Source organism: Camelina sativa, chromosome 10 (genome assembly GCF_030686135.1).
Source record: "Camelina sativa cultivar CO46 ecotype springtype chromosome 10, ASM3068613v1".
NCBI lineage: Eukaryota > Viridiplantae > Streptophyta > Magnoliopsida > Brassicales > Brassicaceae > Camelina > Camelina sativa.
Window position 1 is genome coordinate 6,947,416 of NC_141889.1, and position 17,201 is coordinate 6,964,616.

The 17,201-nt window shown below is 35.6% G+C and overlaps 6 protein-coding genes across 6 annotated transcripts in view; 1 reads left to right on the forward strand and 5 right to left on the reverse strand.

Moving 5' to 3' along the window:
• LOC104720131 (bidirectional sugar transporter SWEET14-like) overlaps positions 1 to 17,201 on the forward strand; it is a 37,899-nt gene that overhangs the window by 4,377 nt on the left and 16,321 nt on the right. The window lies entirely within an intron of this gene.
• Positions 51 to 4,149, reverse strand: LOC104717762 (uncharacterized). The gene is made up of 16 exons (XM_010435391.3): positions 3,240 to 4,149; positions 3,054 to 3,129; positions 2,927 to 2,968; positions 2,777 to 2,839; positions 2,632 to 2,681; positions 2,524 to 2,551; positions 2,307 to 2,381; positions 2,068 to 2,178; positions 1,914 to 1,974; positions 1,466 to 1,579; positions 1,250 to 1,368; positions 1,069 to 1,138; positions 938 to 979; positions 757 to 797; positions 533 to 659; positions 51 to 449 (listed from the first exon to the last, which is right to left on the reverse strand). The coding sequence occupies exons 1-16, from the start codon at positions 4,046 to 4,048 to the stop codon at positions 322 to 324; spliced, it is 1,956 nt and encodes a 651-aa protein (XP_010433693.1). The 5' UTR covers positions 4,049 to 4,149; the 3' UTR covers positions 51 to 321.
• Positions 5,831 to 7,049, reverse strand: LOC104717763 (acyl carrier protein 4, chloroplastic-like). The gene is made up of 4 exons (XM_010435392.3): positions 6,849 to 7,049; positions 6,591 to 6,683; positions 6,383 to 6,505; positions 5,831 to 6,202 (listed from the first exon to the last, which is right to left on the reverse strand). The coding sequence occupies exons 1-4, from the start codon at positions 6,906 to 6,908 to the stop codon at positions 6,071 to 6,073; spliced, it is 408 nt and encodes a 135-aa protein (XP_010433694.1). The 5' UTR covers positions 6,909 to 7,049; the 3' UTR covers positions 5,831 to 6,070.
• On the reverse strand, positions 7,302 to 9,767 carry LOC104717764 (CASP-like protein 1F1). The gene is made up of 3 exons (XM_010435393.3): positions 8,311 to 9,767; positions 7,807 to 7,921; positions 7,302 to 7,635 (listed from the first exon to the last, which is right to left on the reverse strand). The coding sequence occupies exons 1-3, from the start codon at positions 8,490 to 8,492 to the stop codon at positions 7,420 to 7,422; spliced, it is 513 nt and encodes a 170-aa protein (XP_010433695.2). The 5' UTR covers positions 8,493 to 9,767; the 3' UTR covers positions 7,302 to 7,419.
• LOC104717765 (uncharacterized) lies at positions 12,094 to 14,590 on the reverse strand. The gene is made up of 4 exons (XM_010435394.3): positions 14,290 to 14,590; positions 13,481 to 13,638; positions 13,102 to 13,371; positions 12,094 to 12,910 (listed from the first exon to the last, which is right to left on the reverse strand). The coding sequence occupies exons 2-4, from the start codon at positions 13,607 to 13,609 to the stop codon at positions 12,278 to 12,280; spliced, it is 1,032 nt and encodes a 343-aa protein (XP_010433696.1). The 5' UTR covers positions 13,610 to 13,638; positions 14,290 to 14,590; the 3' UTR covers positions 12,094 to 12,277.
• On the reverse strand, positions 15,517 to 16,958 carry LOC104720128 (DNA polymerase epsilon catalytic subunit A-like). The gene is made up of 4 exons (XM_010438090.3): positions 16,825 to 16,958; positions 16,554 to 16,742; positions 16,128 to 16,234; positions 15,517 to 15,823 (listed from the first exon to the last, which is right to left on the reverse strand). The coding sequence occupies exons 1-4, from the start codon at positions 16,846 to 16,848 to the stop codon at positions 15,634 to 15,636; spliced, it is 510 nt and encodes a 169-aa protein (XP_010436392.1). The 5' UTR covers positions 16,849 to 16,958; the 3' UTR covers positions 15,517 to 15,633.

Genomic DNA, 17,201 nt, shown 5'->3' on the forward strand with positions numbered 1-17,201 from the left:
CGAATTTTCACCCATCTTTTTATCAGGACTGCTCTGTTACCGGATGTAGATTTTTGTTTTCAAAAAACTTGTATTGGGTAAAGTAATGAAGAGTATATATTATACAAGTAACAACATGGAAGTCAAAAATATCCACAACAATAGGAACACAGTTTGAAAGCAAAAGCATGTACATACATTGAAGTCTTCTTCTGTGTTTCTAACCTTTTGTGGAAAAGAAAATAGTGATTTTGGTGATTTTGATTACCTTTGTTTGTTTGTGTGTGTGTCGTGAATGTAGGAAATTGGACGCAAAAAAGAGATTAGAGGGGTGGTCACTGGTCACTCATCATAGTAGTCAGAAACGGAATGAGAAGGAAGATAGGCGGAGTCAATGAGTTCCTTACGTGATGTCTCCCATAACTGTTGTTCTATTCCAAGCTTCCTTAGCTCCCTCATTCCCCTTTCCACTGCCATACAAACACACACAAAAAATCAGAGTCTTAGCTTTAATCAACCCATTGATTTAACTTTCAGTGTAATAGTAATATACCATCAACTGCATCATGTGAAGATGGCTGTTGGCCGAGACGATTGATCCAGAACTGAAGACGCTCTTCTGCTATATCACTTTCCACTCCGTGGATTTTAGCTCTTTTCCAAAAATACAGCAGCCATGCCTAGAACATGTATATGTGTGTTTTGAGTCAATGTATTATGTATATGATCCTTAATAAGTAAAAGCCTCTCCCGGTAAAAGATGTTAATGCTAGTTACCTCTTTAAAGAGAATATCCTGTTGCTCTTCTTCGCTCAACTCTGCATTCAAAATTCAGAAGAACTATTCATCAATAATCCCTTCTTGTAACAACACAAACCAGTTGGATTAAGAGGCTTGTTAAATTTATATGATACTTTGTTTAGATTGTCACGAAAACAGTTTTAAGGATGTGACTAACCAAATGCTTCGGAGAACTTAGATTCCCCTTGCACCCTGGAATCTGGATATTAAAATGATATGAGTGTCTGTTATATAACATTTACATGATCAGTATTTATAAGTGGCCAATCAGTTTTAGATATCTTTTACCACTGACGGTTTGTCGGACCACACTTGTTTGTCTATACCGGGCAAGTGCAAGCATTAAAGCATCCTCGACCTATGATGTGCAGGAAATGATATGACAATATGTGTGAGATATTTACTTGTTCTGGGCAACAGATTCTACTAATAAACATCAAATTCAGATTAGAAAAATGTGGGCATAAACCTTCAAGGATGCTATCTCTCGCAAACCCGCTTCAACAGCAAGCATACTCTCTATGTTTCCTTCTCCATTGACATCACTGAAATTACTGACGACTTTGCTCCAAGTGCGATCGCTACCACCTGTCAGATGATGTTATTGCCATTTACTTTTGAATCTTTAGATAAAGATGCTTAGTTTTTTTTTGGGAAATATTGGGAGGACTATTGAGGATCAGACCTGTTTGCCATGAGTCTTCAGGCTTTTGGGCAGCGGAGAGGACAACTTCAAAGGGAAGAGGAGCTGACGCTGACCAATGTTCATATCTTGATGTGGATATATCATCGCATATTCCTAAATGTGATCCAATGAGGGGCATAAGTAAATATTTCCAAAAGAGAAATGCAAGTAATGTTATTGATCAACTCCCACTACTTAAGTCTACCGTGAGATAATTAATCAGCTAGTTGGGACCTTATAGTTGAATATTACAACCTAGTGGACAAGTACACAGCGAATGGGAAACACATTGTAATCATAACAGGACCAGTTTGTGAAATCTTCAAAACCCTTTGCACTCTTGGCACCAAAATGAGAAGAACAGGTTACATTATATTATAAATCATTGCAGGTCAAGACCCAACAAAGAATGGAACGGTTGCATCTTTAGGAGAGAGGGGTTTCTTACCATGTTGAATAGCTAGTTCCCAGTAGCGAGCAAGCCAGCATCTCTTTAGAACAACTTCCTCCTACAAGGTTGGTCAATATTGTAGTTGATCAAACAAAGAAGGCGTGGTAAACCGTCAAATGTACAAAATTCTAGTTTAGTTTGTGAACAAAACCATTTCTTCTTGAGTCAAAATGGTTCTATGTATCATTGTCCGAAGAGACTTTGTTTCAGCTTCAGCCTCATGGAGCTGTTCTGTAGCCTTCTCTGCTTCATCTTTTAAGCTCTGATCATAACACAACACATAAGAGATGATTGTTTCCTTGTCAAGGTGAAAAGTTTATATAACAGAGTCCAGAGCACACTATACTGTTTAGTACCAGTTTGAATAGACTAAAAACCAGAGAATAGTACCTGAAATTCTGAACTAAGGGCATCAGTTTCCTTACTTCTTCCATCTCTTTTTTGTTCAGCAGCCCTTAATGCTGCCTGCAATAGTTTATTATGTTATCCCTTTCAATATATGTGCTGTCAAAGCAAACTCCCAGACAAACTAGCGGAAGAATAAAGGACATGTATATTGCAAAGAACAGATGAAACAACATCCATTAAAATTATGAATGCTACAGACCTCTCTTTGACGCAATGCTGCTTCTTTCCTGGAGGAATCAGCATAAATTTTTTGAATTCCCAATTCTGTAAATGAAGGCTATAAATAACAAAGACAAGAAAACCAAACCTCTTCAAGAGCTTGACATCAAAGTTAGCTCCTTCACCTAGAGAAGCAACCTGTTGTAAGTCATACCAAGCTTAAAAATAACCATCAACATTGTAGATAAGCATCCATTTCTACAAAAGAAAACTATACAAGATATCATAAACACCTGTTTCTCGAGCTCTTTGGCCCTTGCTTCTGCTGCTTCGCGTCTTTCTTCAGCGCGCTGAAGCTGCATTTGTAACTCAAGAAACATACATATCATGTAGCAAACACACACAAAAGAACTAAATTAGAAATAGAGAAAGGTCACACTGACCTTATCCAGTATATTATCGTTTTCTTCTTGAAGCATATCTAACTGCAATGATAACGAGTTTGGTTTCAAATGAGAGATCAAAACATTTAACCAAAACTAGTTTTCCAGTATACTGTGAACCACCTACTTCATCACGCAAGGCTGAAGCTTCTCGATCATCTTCGGTATTCTGTGATAAAATATCTGCAGGACGAAACCTAAAACTAATCGTTCGAGTCCCAGTAATTTCGTCAAACACAAGATATGCAAAAAGAAGCTGAGACTTTACAAAACAAATTTGTAGATATATATAAAACTCCAATTTTTTTTTTACCTTTTCTTATACTTTAACTGAGCTTCCGATTGTTTTGCTGGTACATCAAATTGAACATTTAGTTTCTCGTCTCCGTTCTGCTCAAATTCCTCCAACGGATTCCGACGGGAATACGCCGGAACTCTAACCCTGAGTGCACCCTTACCATTCTTTTCAGTAGTGATCTCCACTGGATTCCGAGGCACTTCAGCTTTAATTTTATCGCCGTCGAGTTCATCGTCAAATTTAGGCGGCGGAAGTACGACAGGTTTCACCGCCGGAGCTATTATTTTTCCGCTGACCGGACCCTTAATCTCTACTGGATTACGGGGAACATCAGATGTAATCTCATCATCTTCTGATTCATCGTCAAATTTAGGCGGCGTAAGTAAGACCGGTTTCTTCGCCGGAGCTTCTTTCCGATCCCTAGCGTTCTTTTTAGGAATTATCACTCGATTCCGGGGACCATCGGGTAGAATTTCGTCACCGTCGGATTCATCGTCAAATTTAGGCGGAGGAAGAATGACCGGTTTCTTCGCCGGAGCGTTTTTCCCGTTGACCGAACCTTTACCAATACGCTTATTATCATCTCGTCTTCGAGACTGAGTCAGAGGCGGAAGATGTACCTGGTACAGATCTTCGCCTCCGTCGTCATCGTCGTCGTAATCATAATCATAGTCGCGCCTCTCCATAACCTTCGCGAGCAGCTCAGCGGCGTTTTGTTTCCGGAGCGTGCTTTTGCCTGAGATTCCTCCTCCACCGCTGTTCAGCCGATGCGACGGAGACATCGCGGGTGAAGAAGAAGCGGAGCTGCCTGGTCTCCTAGCCATCTCTCTAAAGAAGACGGAGTCAACAAGGTGGGAAAGACTTTTTTTTGGATTGAGCTGGAGTCTGGAGAGGAAGAAGAAAGAAGAAGAAGGGAGCAGAGAGATACGCGTGGACCGAATGGTGGCGGGAGAGGAAGTCGAGAGAACGTGGGACCCATTTTTTAATATTTTTTTCTTCACAACTAAACCCATTTCTGCCGCAATTAGTTAATTTTGAAATACAATTACTATATATATATATATATATATTTTTTTTTTTTTTTTTTTGGCCCAAATCTATTATATTTAATCAAGGAAAAACTTATTGCGGTAGAGATTATGTTGATTTTGGTAGGTTTGTGAAAGTCAGTAGACCATGTACAAATTCTACAAACATTTTGGGTTTGAATGGTACGGCCAAATTTATCTGCGGTTTAAACCGCTGCATTTTTAAGGCAAACTATAGACCGCTGCAGACCAACTCTATTTATATGCAAAAGCGATCTGCTGCGGTCTTGTCTCTACTTTATTTGGATTGCATCACTATAGACTACATTTGCTGAATGATAAATAAAAAACGGTTCAGTTTGTAGACAAATTTATCCGTCCCTACTACTGCAACCACTTCACACCCTTTATGTTTTTCCAAAAAGTTTCTAATTTCTCAATGCTCTCTTTCATTTATATTTTGTACATTGAATTGATTTGCAATTACGTTGTCGTGAACTCTGCTTTTAATTCACTATATTTAATAATTTTTGTTTTATTTTTTATATTAATTTAACAATATTTTCATGTAAGTCTCACCAGAGCGGTTAGCACAAATGGTTGAATTCATGACATATGGTCCTCTATACTACTTATACCACGAGACAAAAATACATTTTATAAATAAAAACCGAATTCTCCTTATATTTTAAAGGGCCATAATCTGATTCTTTATCAGCCTGGTCTACCGGCCGGTTCTCAACTTCAATATTGCAAATCAATGAAATCACGTTAGCTCTACAATCCATAGTTTTACGGCCACTCCATAATTCGTAGTTTCACGGAAGACACTAAAATGTCGTTTTTATTCGTTAATTTTTTTTTACACTTTAGTTTATAGTAAAACGGGACGAAAACCACATATATATATATATATATATATATATATTGGTTTTGGTCATTATAAGATACATGATTGTATTAATCGTCTACAATATCTACAAAAGTGTTTCAAAAATCTTACATCCGCTGAAAGATCAATGCCACTACTATAATATATGTAATTGCATCGACCATGATGAAGATAATGCAGCTTATGAAGGGTTGGTTGGCTTGTTCAACAAGAAATTTTAAAACCTGAATTTTTGTTGTCATTTTATAATTTCACTCATAAAAAATTTTATATATATATATATATATATTTCACTAAAGGAATATATTGATTGATAGGTATTAAAATATTAATATAGATATCTCCAAAACTTTGGAGTAGTTTGGTACATATAGTACAATTTAACATTAGATTTATAAAATAGATTCATAATAAAACAAACATATTTCTATTATTTGTACTTAATTACTCCAAATTTTTTTAAATAATGGCAAATATATTCGAGATAATATTACAAGAAAGTCAAACTAAATTCATGTATAGTTTTAGCCTTTTAGGGTAGTGTTTTAAGATATATCCCACACACTTTATTTGAGAAGACACTAGATATCTATTAATTTACACGATACTACTAAAGTCGAAAACTAATTATCTCCCTTTTTAATCTTTGAGTTAACAAAACGATGTCACAATAGAATGGTAGCTAGTGATACAAAATACATTTATATATTCGCCATAATAGACCAATCACCACAAAGAATCAATCTCAACGTATCAAAGTTGTCTCATCATCAATATCCAATCTTAGCTTCCAAAAGAAAAAAAATAACAAACGGTCTAATATACCAAAATAAAATGCTCTGAGACCCAGAATAGGTCAGATTAAAAAGATAGCCGGTTCGATGTACCGTGGTTTTTTTTTGTTAAACCGGAAGAGTTCAAGAAGTTTAGGCCGCAGGTTTCTTCTGAACAAGGTCCTCAATCAAATCTGCCGCCTCTTGGATCGTCGTAATGTTTTGAGCATCAGATTCCTCGACACTTATGTTGAACTTTTCCTCCAACGCCATCACTATTTCCACCTACATCCATATTCATCCACATAATACTAATGATTCATATACTTTTGCATTGAAATAAGTAGTACGTAACCACATTTTAAAACAGAATGGCTAAACACATCACATTATTATGAAAACAGAGGAAATATTAACATGGCATAAATATGAAAGAGAGGGAGAGAGAGAGAGCATATAACATACGGTGTCGAGAGAATCGGCACCAAGAGCAGTGAACTTGGATTCGGCAGTGAGGGGAGTGTCCGCTGTCAAAGCCAATTGCTCCTTTACAATGTCACTCACTTTCTGCACCGTCTCTGCTTTCGCCTATATCCTCACACACACGTTACAATATCAACTTATTGCATTTCTCATATGATATAAGTTTTAGCTTGCAAATCTTTATACTTACTGCACAACTGATTTGAAGACGAAGGCTCTTTGAAGTTGAAGACGTGAAACGACCAAAGGTCACAGACTGAAAACTTGAGCCTTTCTTTAACACCTAATGATCACATGATGGCTTTTAAATATAACTAGTAACAAAAAAACTTAAAGCGAATTCTCAAGATGTGGATGGTTAATGAACTATAATTGAGTAAAGCGTTTGAGGTTTCGAAGTGATAAAAATAAACACACAGTAAAATGTCCCGAAGTTTTGTAGAGTCACCTGAGAGATTCTGGTGGACGGAGCTTTGAAGCTTAGAGACGTGGTTGATAAGGAAGCCATTGAAGGAGATGAAAAAAGAGTAGAAATGGATTCGCTTTAGTTGGATAAGGTGTAATGAGAATAAGAGAGATACGTAGATACGGCGTCGTTATACGATACGCAAGCGCAAGGGTTTTAGTTTTGTGGCGGAGGTTTGTTCTCGGGGATTCCAGGCCTATCTTCGGCACATGTTACTGTGGGTCCCATACTTGCTTAGTGGACTTACGACAGGCCCAATCCTAAACGCAAGTGTTGCTTCAGGGGCCCATCTTGGTTCTTTTTGCATTTTTACTAAAATTATTATATAGTCATGTAACATTCTCATTTGGCGATCCATCATCCCATAGGGGTTACCGGATTAGTTTTCATATCTCAAGGATAAATACATACAATGCATCATACAAATTTCATATCTTTAGTATCAAATCAAATTTTCATTGAATGAAATCCAAGTATATAACAAAGATACTGAGTTATCTTGCAGTAAAATTAAAGGAATTGTATGAAGTATAAAATGTTAAAAAAAAAAAAATCAGTAATTACGAGCAGCGGAGGCAGTTATGACCGTAAGAAGGAACAAGAGTACAAAAGAGGCGAATGACAAAGCCAGTGAGATAGTGACACGATTGCAATAATGGTGCACATAATGACAGATGGGAAGCCAGCCGGCCTCTTTGTTACCGTACTTCCCGATGTAACCTTCCGCGAAGGCCGCAGAGAAAGCCGATATCGCTGTTATCGTCGTAAGCTGTACACATCAAAATATATGATCAAACCCATCCCAAAACGTTCATATATAAAAAAATTTGTCAAGACTCGAGAGACGAAATCGAAATAAAGAGTCTTCACGTATATAAATGAACATATATATTTCATATTTCAAAATAATGTAGATTAAAAAGCACGTAAAGCAAATTACCAGATCAAAGAAGAAGAGTGCAAAAACAAGTCCTCGTCTGCGGACTGCTAAACAAGCCCATACAAGTGTAAAGAATGTCGCGCCGCAGATAGCTATCTGTGCGTACACCAAATACCTGTCAAACATCAGAATCATACACATTTTCAGATCGATCATCATCACTAGTCACTAGATCTCTTAATTTATTATAAGTCTCTTTATAATATATAAGAAAGCGTATGTAGTATATAATATACGAAGAAAGTAAAGAGTCTTGTCTTGTATCTTCTAATGCTGATCGATCACACGGTTTAAGGATGTCCTTGTTTTAGTTTCACGTGGTAAACTAAATATAAGACGTGAGGGATGTTTCTCATTTGAATTTGTTCATCATTCAACCCTTTTCACCGTATTTGTATGATTTGATTTTTCTTCGCAGTTTTCAACGTGAAGGATGAAATTTCATGCAGGTGAATAGCTGGTGATAGGAAAAAAAGAGAGAGAATGAATCAAAAATATATGTACCTAAAGGCAGAGGAGTAGCTGTATTTAGCCTCAAAAGCAATGCCATAAACAGAGGCGACTTCACGGTTAGTGATCATGACCAACATCGAGGCCATTGCAGCTCCAAAGGCTAACACTCTCATCGACACTTGAACACCAAGATTCATTAACGGCGTTCTTCTTCCTTCATTGTCTGCCATCATTTTTGTATTTCGAATTCAAGATTTATTTTCCTTAAATAATTGTTACAGACAAAAAAAGAACGAATGATAAGACAAAGATATTGTTGTTGTTGTTGTGTAAGATCTCCCACGAAGACAAGAGAAAGAGAAGAGAAGTGTGCTGGAAAAGAAGAGATAGACAGAGGAAGAGATTTTATAGGACGTTAATTTGTGGGTGAGATCGCAAAACAAGATATATTTGTAGGACGTTTGATGATCGAATCCTCTGCCTAAACAGATGGATACTTTCTGTTTGAATACTTTAATTTTGGTAACAAATCTTAGTATATACACGTCATTTTTTCTATTTTCTTAATTTAATTTATGTTTATATACAGAATTATGTATAGTGACAAAGATCAGATTATATATAGACTTTGGTTTCAATGTTAAGTTATACTCTAAACGATTATTCTGTGTATTCAACTTGACATTTTAAATAATTTGTGTAAAATTTACAAATCATATGTTATTCAATCATGAATTTTAAAAAATATATTAAAATTCATTGTTATTGAACTGATGATTTAAAAATCTACTTTAAAATCCACTGTTATTCAAAACAGTTTGGATTTGGATTTTAATGACTTTTAGGGATTCTAGAGGATTTGAGAGGATTTGTTCAGTTAAAAATACAGAAATCTAAATCTTATGGTTTTATGTGAAATTTGAAAGAATATTATAGAAAATGATCATATCAACTTCTCTAGAATCTATCAAAATTCCAAATTTTATAAATCTCATAAAATTCTTTAAAATCATAGTTTCAATACACCCTAGTCTTTTTTAGTTTTGCTAATTTAGTTTTGACATTTTAAGAAACTTCGGGGGGGGGGGGGGGGGGGGGGGGGGGGAGGGGGGGGTGTATTCAAACTATTATTTTGGAGGATTCTATGAGATTTAGTATATTAGGAATTTTGAGAGATTTTAAAAGAGTTTTTAGGATATTTGGTAGAATTGTTAAATATTTTGTTTGTGATTTGATGAGATTCAAAGAGCTTATAATGGGTGATTTTAAAGGATTTTTAGAAAAAAATGGATTTCAAAACAAAAGAAAGAAACCACTATTCTCTTTAATTTCCAGTATCGTTAATCTCCTCCATTACCAATTTTTGCTTCTTCTTTCGTTCTTCTTCTTCGTTTTTCGTTCTTCTTACAAATGACCAGTGATCTGCAGCAAAGGAGTAAGGTGTATGCGATGATATCACCACATACATCTGTTCACCTCTCCTTTTCATCCTTTCACCATGCCTCTGCCTATTAAACAAATAACCATATAATACTTATCATTACCATCTCTCTCCTCAGTGTTCTTTTTTGGTCTACAAAACCGGAAAAACAAATTGAGAAATCATGTATTAGTAATTGTTAATCACTTCTCTAGAAAAGTACTTGTTATCTTACTTGTTAAAGAAAATGAAAGAGAGATAAGTAGATACGTTCGTGGGTGGTTTTGATCTGGATGAGATGCAGCTCTTGTCAAGTTCTACATATACTGACACTCGGCTACAGTTTTTTTTTGTAAAACAAATATTTTAAAATATCACCTCTAGAGATGAGATTTTATAAATTGGATTTCTAGTGTAAAAATGTATACACAATCTCCCAAAATCTTTCAAAATCATTGTTACAGGATTTGAAAGGAAAAAAAATTATGTTTTCAATAACAAGTTATTTTATATGATTTGTTAAAATTGTTGTTTGAATAACAGAGATTTTGAGTGATTTTGAATGACTTTATAAAAATGTCATTTTCAATAACACTAGATTTAGGAAGAGATTTTAAAATTCAAAGTTGAATAACATGTCATTTTAAACAAAATCCAAACTCTTCTAAAATCAATGTTTGAATACACCTTTATGAAATGTTACATAGGTTTTTATTGCTTAAGAGTAAAAGTAATCAAATACTGGATGGATTATTATCAAATCTCTATTATAATTTTCTTGAAGTTCTCATCAATTTTATGTACAGTAATTAAAGAAAATAATTTGATAGAATGTTGAATCTGTAACTATTAATTTGTGCAGATAAAATAAAGGGATATTATCTATACACATATATATATATATATATAATTATTTTTAAGGTAGTACATATTCATATATTTTTCTTTCCCAATACAAATACTTTTTATGAATTTGGTGTTGGATTTACCCAAAACAGATAAAAATATTTTTTTTGCAAATTTTGTTTAAGTGCTCAGTTATACATAAATTTTAATTTGTAAAACCTTAAATTAGGCTCTCTTGTTTTATCTTCTCTATGTAATATATATAGTATAATGATTTTAGCCAAATTCCTCACAAATCTCCAATGTGTAATGATATATAGTATACGTATGATAAACGCAATTCCTAACTATTTTTCTAATGTGCATGCATTAAGAGATTGATAACACATGACAAGGATTAACTAACTAGGCATGATGGCCAATCTGCAGCGAGTATAATTTAATTAATGTCAAAAAACGAATTTCACATGAAATCATTTTGATCATCCTATTAAACAAACAAGTCTAGTACATACACCCCTTTGTTCATCCTATTTTGAGTATTTTTCTTTACCCATGATACTATATATTTTTGTTATCATTATTTCACATCGTTAGTTTTCGGAAAAGAAACAAACTCAACTTTCTGAAAACAAAGGTTATACCATCATACCAAGGGGCACTTATCGGAAATTGTAAGAGCAAATCAAAATCATGTGATGTACATTCCAACCTTATTTGTTTTATTTCGAATCCCGACGCACCTCTTTAGTTTCTTGTACGACGCAATTACAATACTAGAAAGGAAATAACAAAAGTACACGTACATGCACTTATAAGAAAAACATGCAAGCATTGTATGACATATTCTTTGCTAATGCTAGGAGACTGCAAACGTTGCCGTATTCCAAATTTATATACAATTTTATATGCAAAATTTCCATTATTTTTTTTCCTGATTCTTTTTTATGTATGGTCATATCGGACTGTCGGAGTGGTCTGTTCGATAATTATGCTTATGATTGATTAATGAGCCCTGGATGGCCATATTAGAGTGGTCTGTTCGATCACTATGCTTATGGTTAATGAGGTAATCCTTGAGCACTACTCCAGGAGTCCAGGTGTTTATAAAACATTTAATAAATATAGATAAATTACTTTATCCTAGAGCATGATAGTTGACGGTAATAGTGGTTATTCCATAACCATTTATCTTAGAACAAAAGCTTATTGACTTCGTAATTTCTCTCCTTCCCAGTGGCCTCCCTTTTTAATTTCTTAGACTAGTTCTGCACTTCTGCCAACTTTCAGAGTAGGTTTACCAATTTTGGAGTAGGTTTAGCAAGATGCAAGAGTGGACCCAAACCAGTGTTCACGAAACGCAATGTTTATTCACAAAACCATCAACCACTTTGAGTGACGTTTTACAATGTTTGGCAACTTTGTATTTGTGCTTTTCTTGCAATGCCATCAAGATCATGAGCAATATTGAACGACTCATTTGAACATCATTAACATTGTTCATATTTGAAAACCAATGTCACCTACGAGATTCATAAACACCAAAGCTAGCTAGATCAGTAACTCAATTTCCAACTTTTCTTTCCTTTTATTCAATCAAACAAGTCTTTTACATTTAAATACAATTAACAGTTTTAAAAATGGCTTTATTCTTGTTTTTTCTCAAACATTAAGAAACATTTTAAATACAATCGCCCAATTAAAAACAATTATATATGTATATATAAATCTTCGAAGATAACAAAATCTTGTTTAGCAGACAACAGTAGCTGCTCCGGAAGACACAGGGCTTGCAACATCAAGCATCATGGGATTCCATTTCATCACCACTTTATCACCGCATCTTCCATCTGATGAAACTCCCGCAAATTGCATCTGATTTGCTTCAACAGAAGACGCATTTGGTACCTCCAACCTCAACTTCTTCTCAGCTAGCCTCCGCCTCTCTGCTCTTGACCCAATTACCTGTCCCAAAACTGATGCTGCTATCGTGAACACCATCGCTGTCTTAGGCATCAACACTGACTTCCTCAGTATTCCAATGAATGGAACCGCTGCGTGAAGTGCTACAAACCAAGATGCGGAATATTTTTCAGTGTGCTCTCTCCAAACCCCTAAAGGCACATTTAGCGCCATGCCTAGCATCCCAATCACTAGTACTTTGGCTGGTAAAGGTTGTGGGCGGAGGTTCTTGGCAAAAGGTGTTTTTGATATCGCTGCTCGAGCTGTGACTATTGCTTGAGGGCATTTGAATTTCATTCCTGGAGGAGGTTGCAGGATCTTTGCCACAAGCGGTGCCACACCGCTTACAGCTCGATATGATTTTGCAATTGGGCAGTTTCCTGTTTTAAGCCATTCGTCACCCATAGCTTCGTGGTCTCCTCCCTGAAAGAGAAACAACAAGTAAGCGGTGCTCTTAAGACAAAGACAAAAGATATAAATTTTGATCTTTTTAATCTCATAAGCCGTTCTTAAAAGCTTAACTATTTCCTTAGTCAGGTTTCTTCTTTAACTATATGCAAATCATTTTAAAGAGATACATGTAGAGCAAGAAGAAAACGTATAAAACGTTTTACCTTAGTTTTGGATGAGTCAGACTTGTTCTTTTGATTTTTAAACATGTCAGAAAATGCATCAAACCCAAAAGGCCCTCCAGGTCCAAAGGATGAGAGACTAATTGTTGCAGCCTTGGCAGCAAGTGGATGGAATACAGGGACAGGCTTCTCTGCTTCAGATCGAGCGGTGCCAGAGAGAGGGACAACTCCATCTTGGCCATGGAAAAGCCTAAATGCGGTATCAAAATTGGGACCATCTTCAAATATTGGTCCTTTCCCTGCTCCTCTAGCCTAAAAGGATATAGGCAAAACCAATAGAAACATATGTGATGAGAATTGGATGCGGTGCAAGAAATGTCAGATATATAGAGTTTGTGAACAACCCAGAAATTTGACTTACAGGCATGGGAAAAGGCAAGGAAGAGGAGAAGGAGAGATTAGTGGGCTCATTGATGTTCCTCAAGAATGGACATCTGAGAATGTCAAACTGAGAAGCCATGGGATTCTCTCCTCCAGTACAATGATCCATTCTTGTTGAGGTGAAAAAAGGACAAGAATCTAAAACAAACAAAGGAATCATAAAATAAGGAATCGAGATCAAAGCTATTGAAGCAAGGTAAGTAGCAAAAGAGAGGCAGAGAGGATGCTAGTGGAATGGGCCAGTAATAAATAGTATCGGATGCAAATTATATGGAGGAGAAATAGCTAAAGATGCTCAAACAACAACATCCTCCAATCCAAGCTTTGATATTTACCATTATACCAAAATGATATATATATATCAATCAAAAAGAAATCACATTTGAGTCAATCTAAGAAGAACTGAATTGAACCCAACAAAATTAAGAGGAATTGGAACAAACCCAAAACCCAAAACCCAAAACCCAAAACGAAAGCAATCGTGTGGAGGGAGAATCATTAAAAAAAAAAAAACTCGGGGGATTTATAATTACAAAAAGAATTCCAAAAAATCAGTAGAGCAATGGAGGAGTCTAATAAGAGCAGAGCACTAGTGATCACAAAAGAGAGCTTAACGTACGAGTGTCTCTGTCTCTAAAAAACGACTAAAGCTTAATCAGATCTAAGCATGTACACAAAAAAAATCAATGCGAAGAAATCACAAACACAAGTTCTGGGCAAAAAGGGTTACAGAGAGAGAGAGAGAGAGAGAGAGAGAGAGAGAGAGAGAGAGAGAGAGAGAGAACTTACGGATAAAGAGAGGCGATGATTGAAAAGAGAAATGAGATTAATCGATGAGAAGGCGTGTGTGAGCAACGATACACAATTCAATTCCCTTTTGGAGAGAGAGAGAGGATTTTGTACAACAACAAAAAAAAAAAGGGTGGATGAGAGTGGGTTAGGTGGTAACGTGGAGAAGATGGCGTTTTGATTTTTAAGACTTATTTGGGTAGCTGTTGAGAGAATAATACTTTTGTATGTACCTGTTTGTTTCTTGCTTCTTCTTCTTCTTCTTCTTCTTCTTCGTGCTCACCACGCGCTCATTCTCAGCACCACTACTTTGACAAATTGCAACCCCATTATTAATGCATTTTTAAAAATTAATGGGCCAATATACATACATGCCTTCTTTTGAATAATGCATTGACAATATACATACATGCCTTCTTTGTCAAACATTTTAGATTTTACTTTTCTACAAAAAAAAAAAAAAAAAAATCAGGCCACCGATTTCTCTCCCTCGTTCCGTCGTGTTTCCATCTTTGACCCCAACAAAAAAGATTCCGGTTTTTCATTGGTATGCAAAAATTGTCAAGATAGTTGACTTTTGGTCTAACTCTAAAGAGACGACTGTTTTAACATAATAAAATGTGCATATATTGTTTAATTTACGGAAGGCGGGTAACATTTCTAGTCGAATCACTGTTTTACGTAAACGTTACATGTATTGTATAAAAAGCTGGTTTTACAAGATCAAAAGTTTTCAATACTAATCTTTTTAACACATATATGCATATACTATAGTGGTGAATCATCTTTTGGAAATGTGAAAATTGAATAATTTTTGTTTTCTTTCTAAATAAATTCAATAAGACATTTGTTCATAATTTCTCAAGGAAGCTAGCCAACGTGGTGGAAGTGGAACATATTACATATAGTCAATGCATTATTATTACTTTTACGCCTTAACTAATTCCTTGAATGAAGGAACGAGAGAGAACAATTGCTTCTAGCAAAGGTTATCTTTATTTATTGCACTATTTATTTTACTCTTTAGACTAGGAAAGTCCACAGCTCAAACATACTTCTCGTATTCTTATACAATCATAATCCAAAATTCCAACAGCTATAACTATATATATATATATATATATATATATGATATTTTTACGCTCCAGTTGCACAACCATGCACTAGCTGGTGCATTGTAAAATCCAAGAGGTGCATTCTTCTAGCATTTTGAACTTCTGGCGCTTTGCTATATCCAAGAAAATCCCCATCCTCTTGTGGAACTCTGACCCGCTCTCTTTGCATCTAAAGGAACCAGAACACTCACACTGCTCTGTCAAATGAGCGGCTTTCACCTGATTGCACCTAATGCACACTAGATCCTGCATGTGCTACATTCTCTCTCTCTCTCTGTCTCACCATCTGGAGAAGACTATTCTCCATCTGCTCTCTGTCATATATCTTCCCACATTGTGTATCCGCACATGACCATTCTTTCTCTGTTAATAGATCTGGGTCTCTGCATAAATCTAGGTCTCTGTAGGCATCACAGTTGCTGCAACAATAAAAACAGTATAATCAAAACTTGGTGTATACATTTTCAGCCGTCTTACTGCTTACTACTTCAAAAAAGTCAAGTATTAAAAAACACAATGTGGGTAGATATATGACAGAGCAGATGGTATATTCAGCCTTCGGAATATGACCAAGGTAGCCCTCTTTTCTCTGGGATTTGGGGGTCTACGGCGTTTTTCTTTTCTTTTAGTGTTGCAAACAGATAGCAAAAACTAGAGGTAGCAAATCACCAGAATGCTTCTTTGAATCACAAAAATTGAGCATTTCTTTTGGTCAAGTAATACCTGCAAGCTACATTAGGTAAGATGCAGGAGGGCCCAGGATCAAGAAATTCGGCTTCAGCAGCATACTCTTTTACCTTAATGTACTTCAACAGATTCTTTCTCATTACCTATAGAGAAGAGATTACGTCAGTACGATTGTAGGTCTAGAGAACAAAATTTGAGAAGACATAGTTAACACCCATCTGAAACTATCCAACTTTTTAGGTAAACAGTTTCAAGAATCAGATTTCCGGAATGTAGACTGGTTTTGTGAATGAAATCATTTACAAAGAGGTTTTCTAATTATAAAGATTGAAAACTCTATATGAGAATTTTGAATTTTCATTTCCAAGATTAATCTATTCAGAGGACTTGTGAATACTCCATGTGTTTATCAAATTGTACCAGTATCAGGTAAAATTGAAAAGGAATAGGTAGAGTACTTACCAGAACATCGTGCTGGACATTCTGGTCAAGAGCCAGAACACCAGAGATAACCTGTACAAATTCGAACGTGTAATCTCCTTTGGGAGTTTGACCAGAAAACCGAGATGCATCTGAAACGTTTATGTCCTTCATGTGTGACATGATATCAATAACCTTCTTAAGAAGCCTCTCTGTGAAATAGGAATCAATCTGCATAAAATAAACAAAAAATTAATGAGATAATCTTTTGAGTGAACGAAAAGCAAAACAAAAGAAATGGCTTTAAGACTACCTGTTCTCTTAGATATTCTACCATCTGTGCCTCTAAACTCTCTGAACTGCCTTTTTTTTTTTTTTTCTCTAATGCAAATTTCCAGGGATGGAATATAAACTCGGCAACGATTATAGTGAAATCACTCTGCCAAGAAAGATGAAATGCATCAGTGTCCAAGAAAATAGTCTAACTGTTCCCACATTTACCGTAAATGTCGTGCAACACTCCATTTTTGTTCAATAGCCACTTCGTCAGGTGAACTTTCATCATCGGTAGCTTGGATATCAGTGTAGTTATACTAAAGGTTGAAAAAGAAATATCTTGATGAGAGGGTATAAATAAGGAAAAGCAAGATCAAGAAGTCTGATTAAGCCAAAGCTAAGGATGGAAGATGG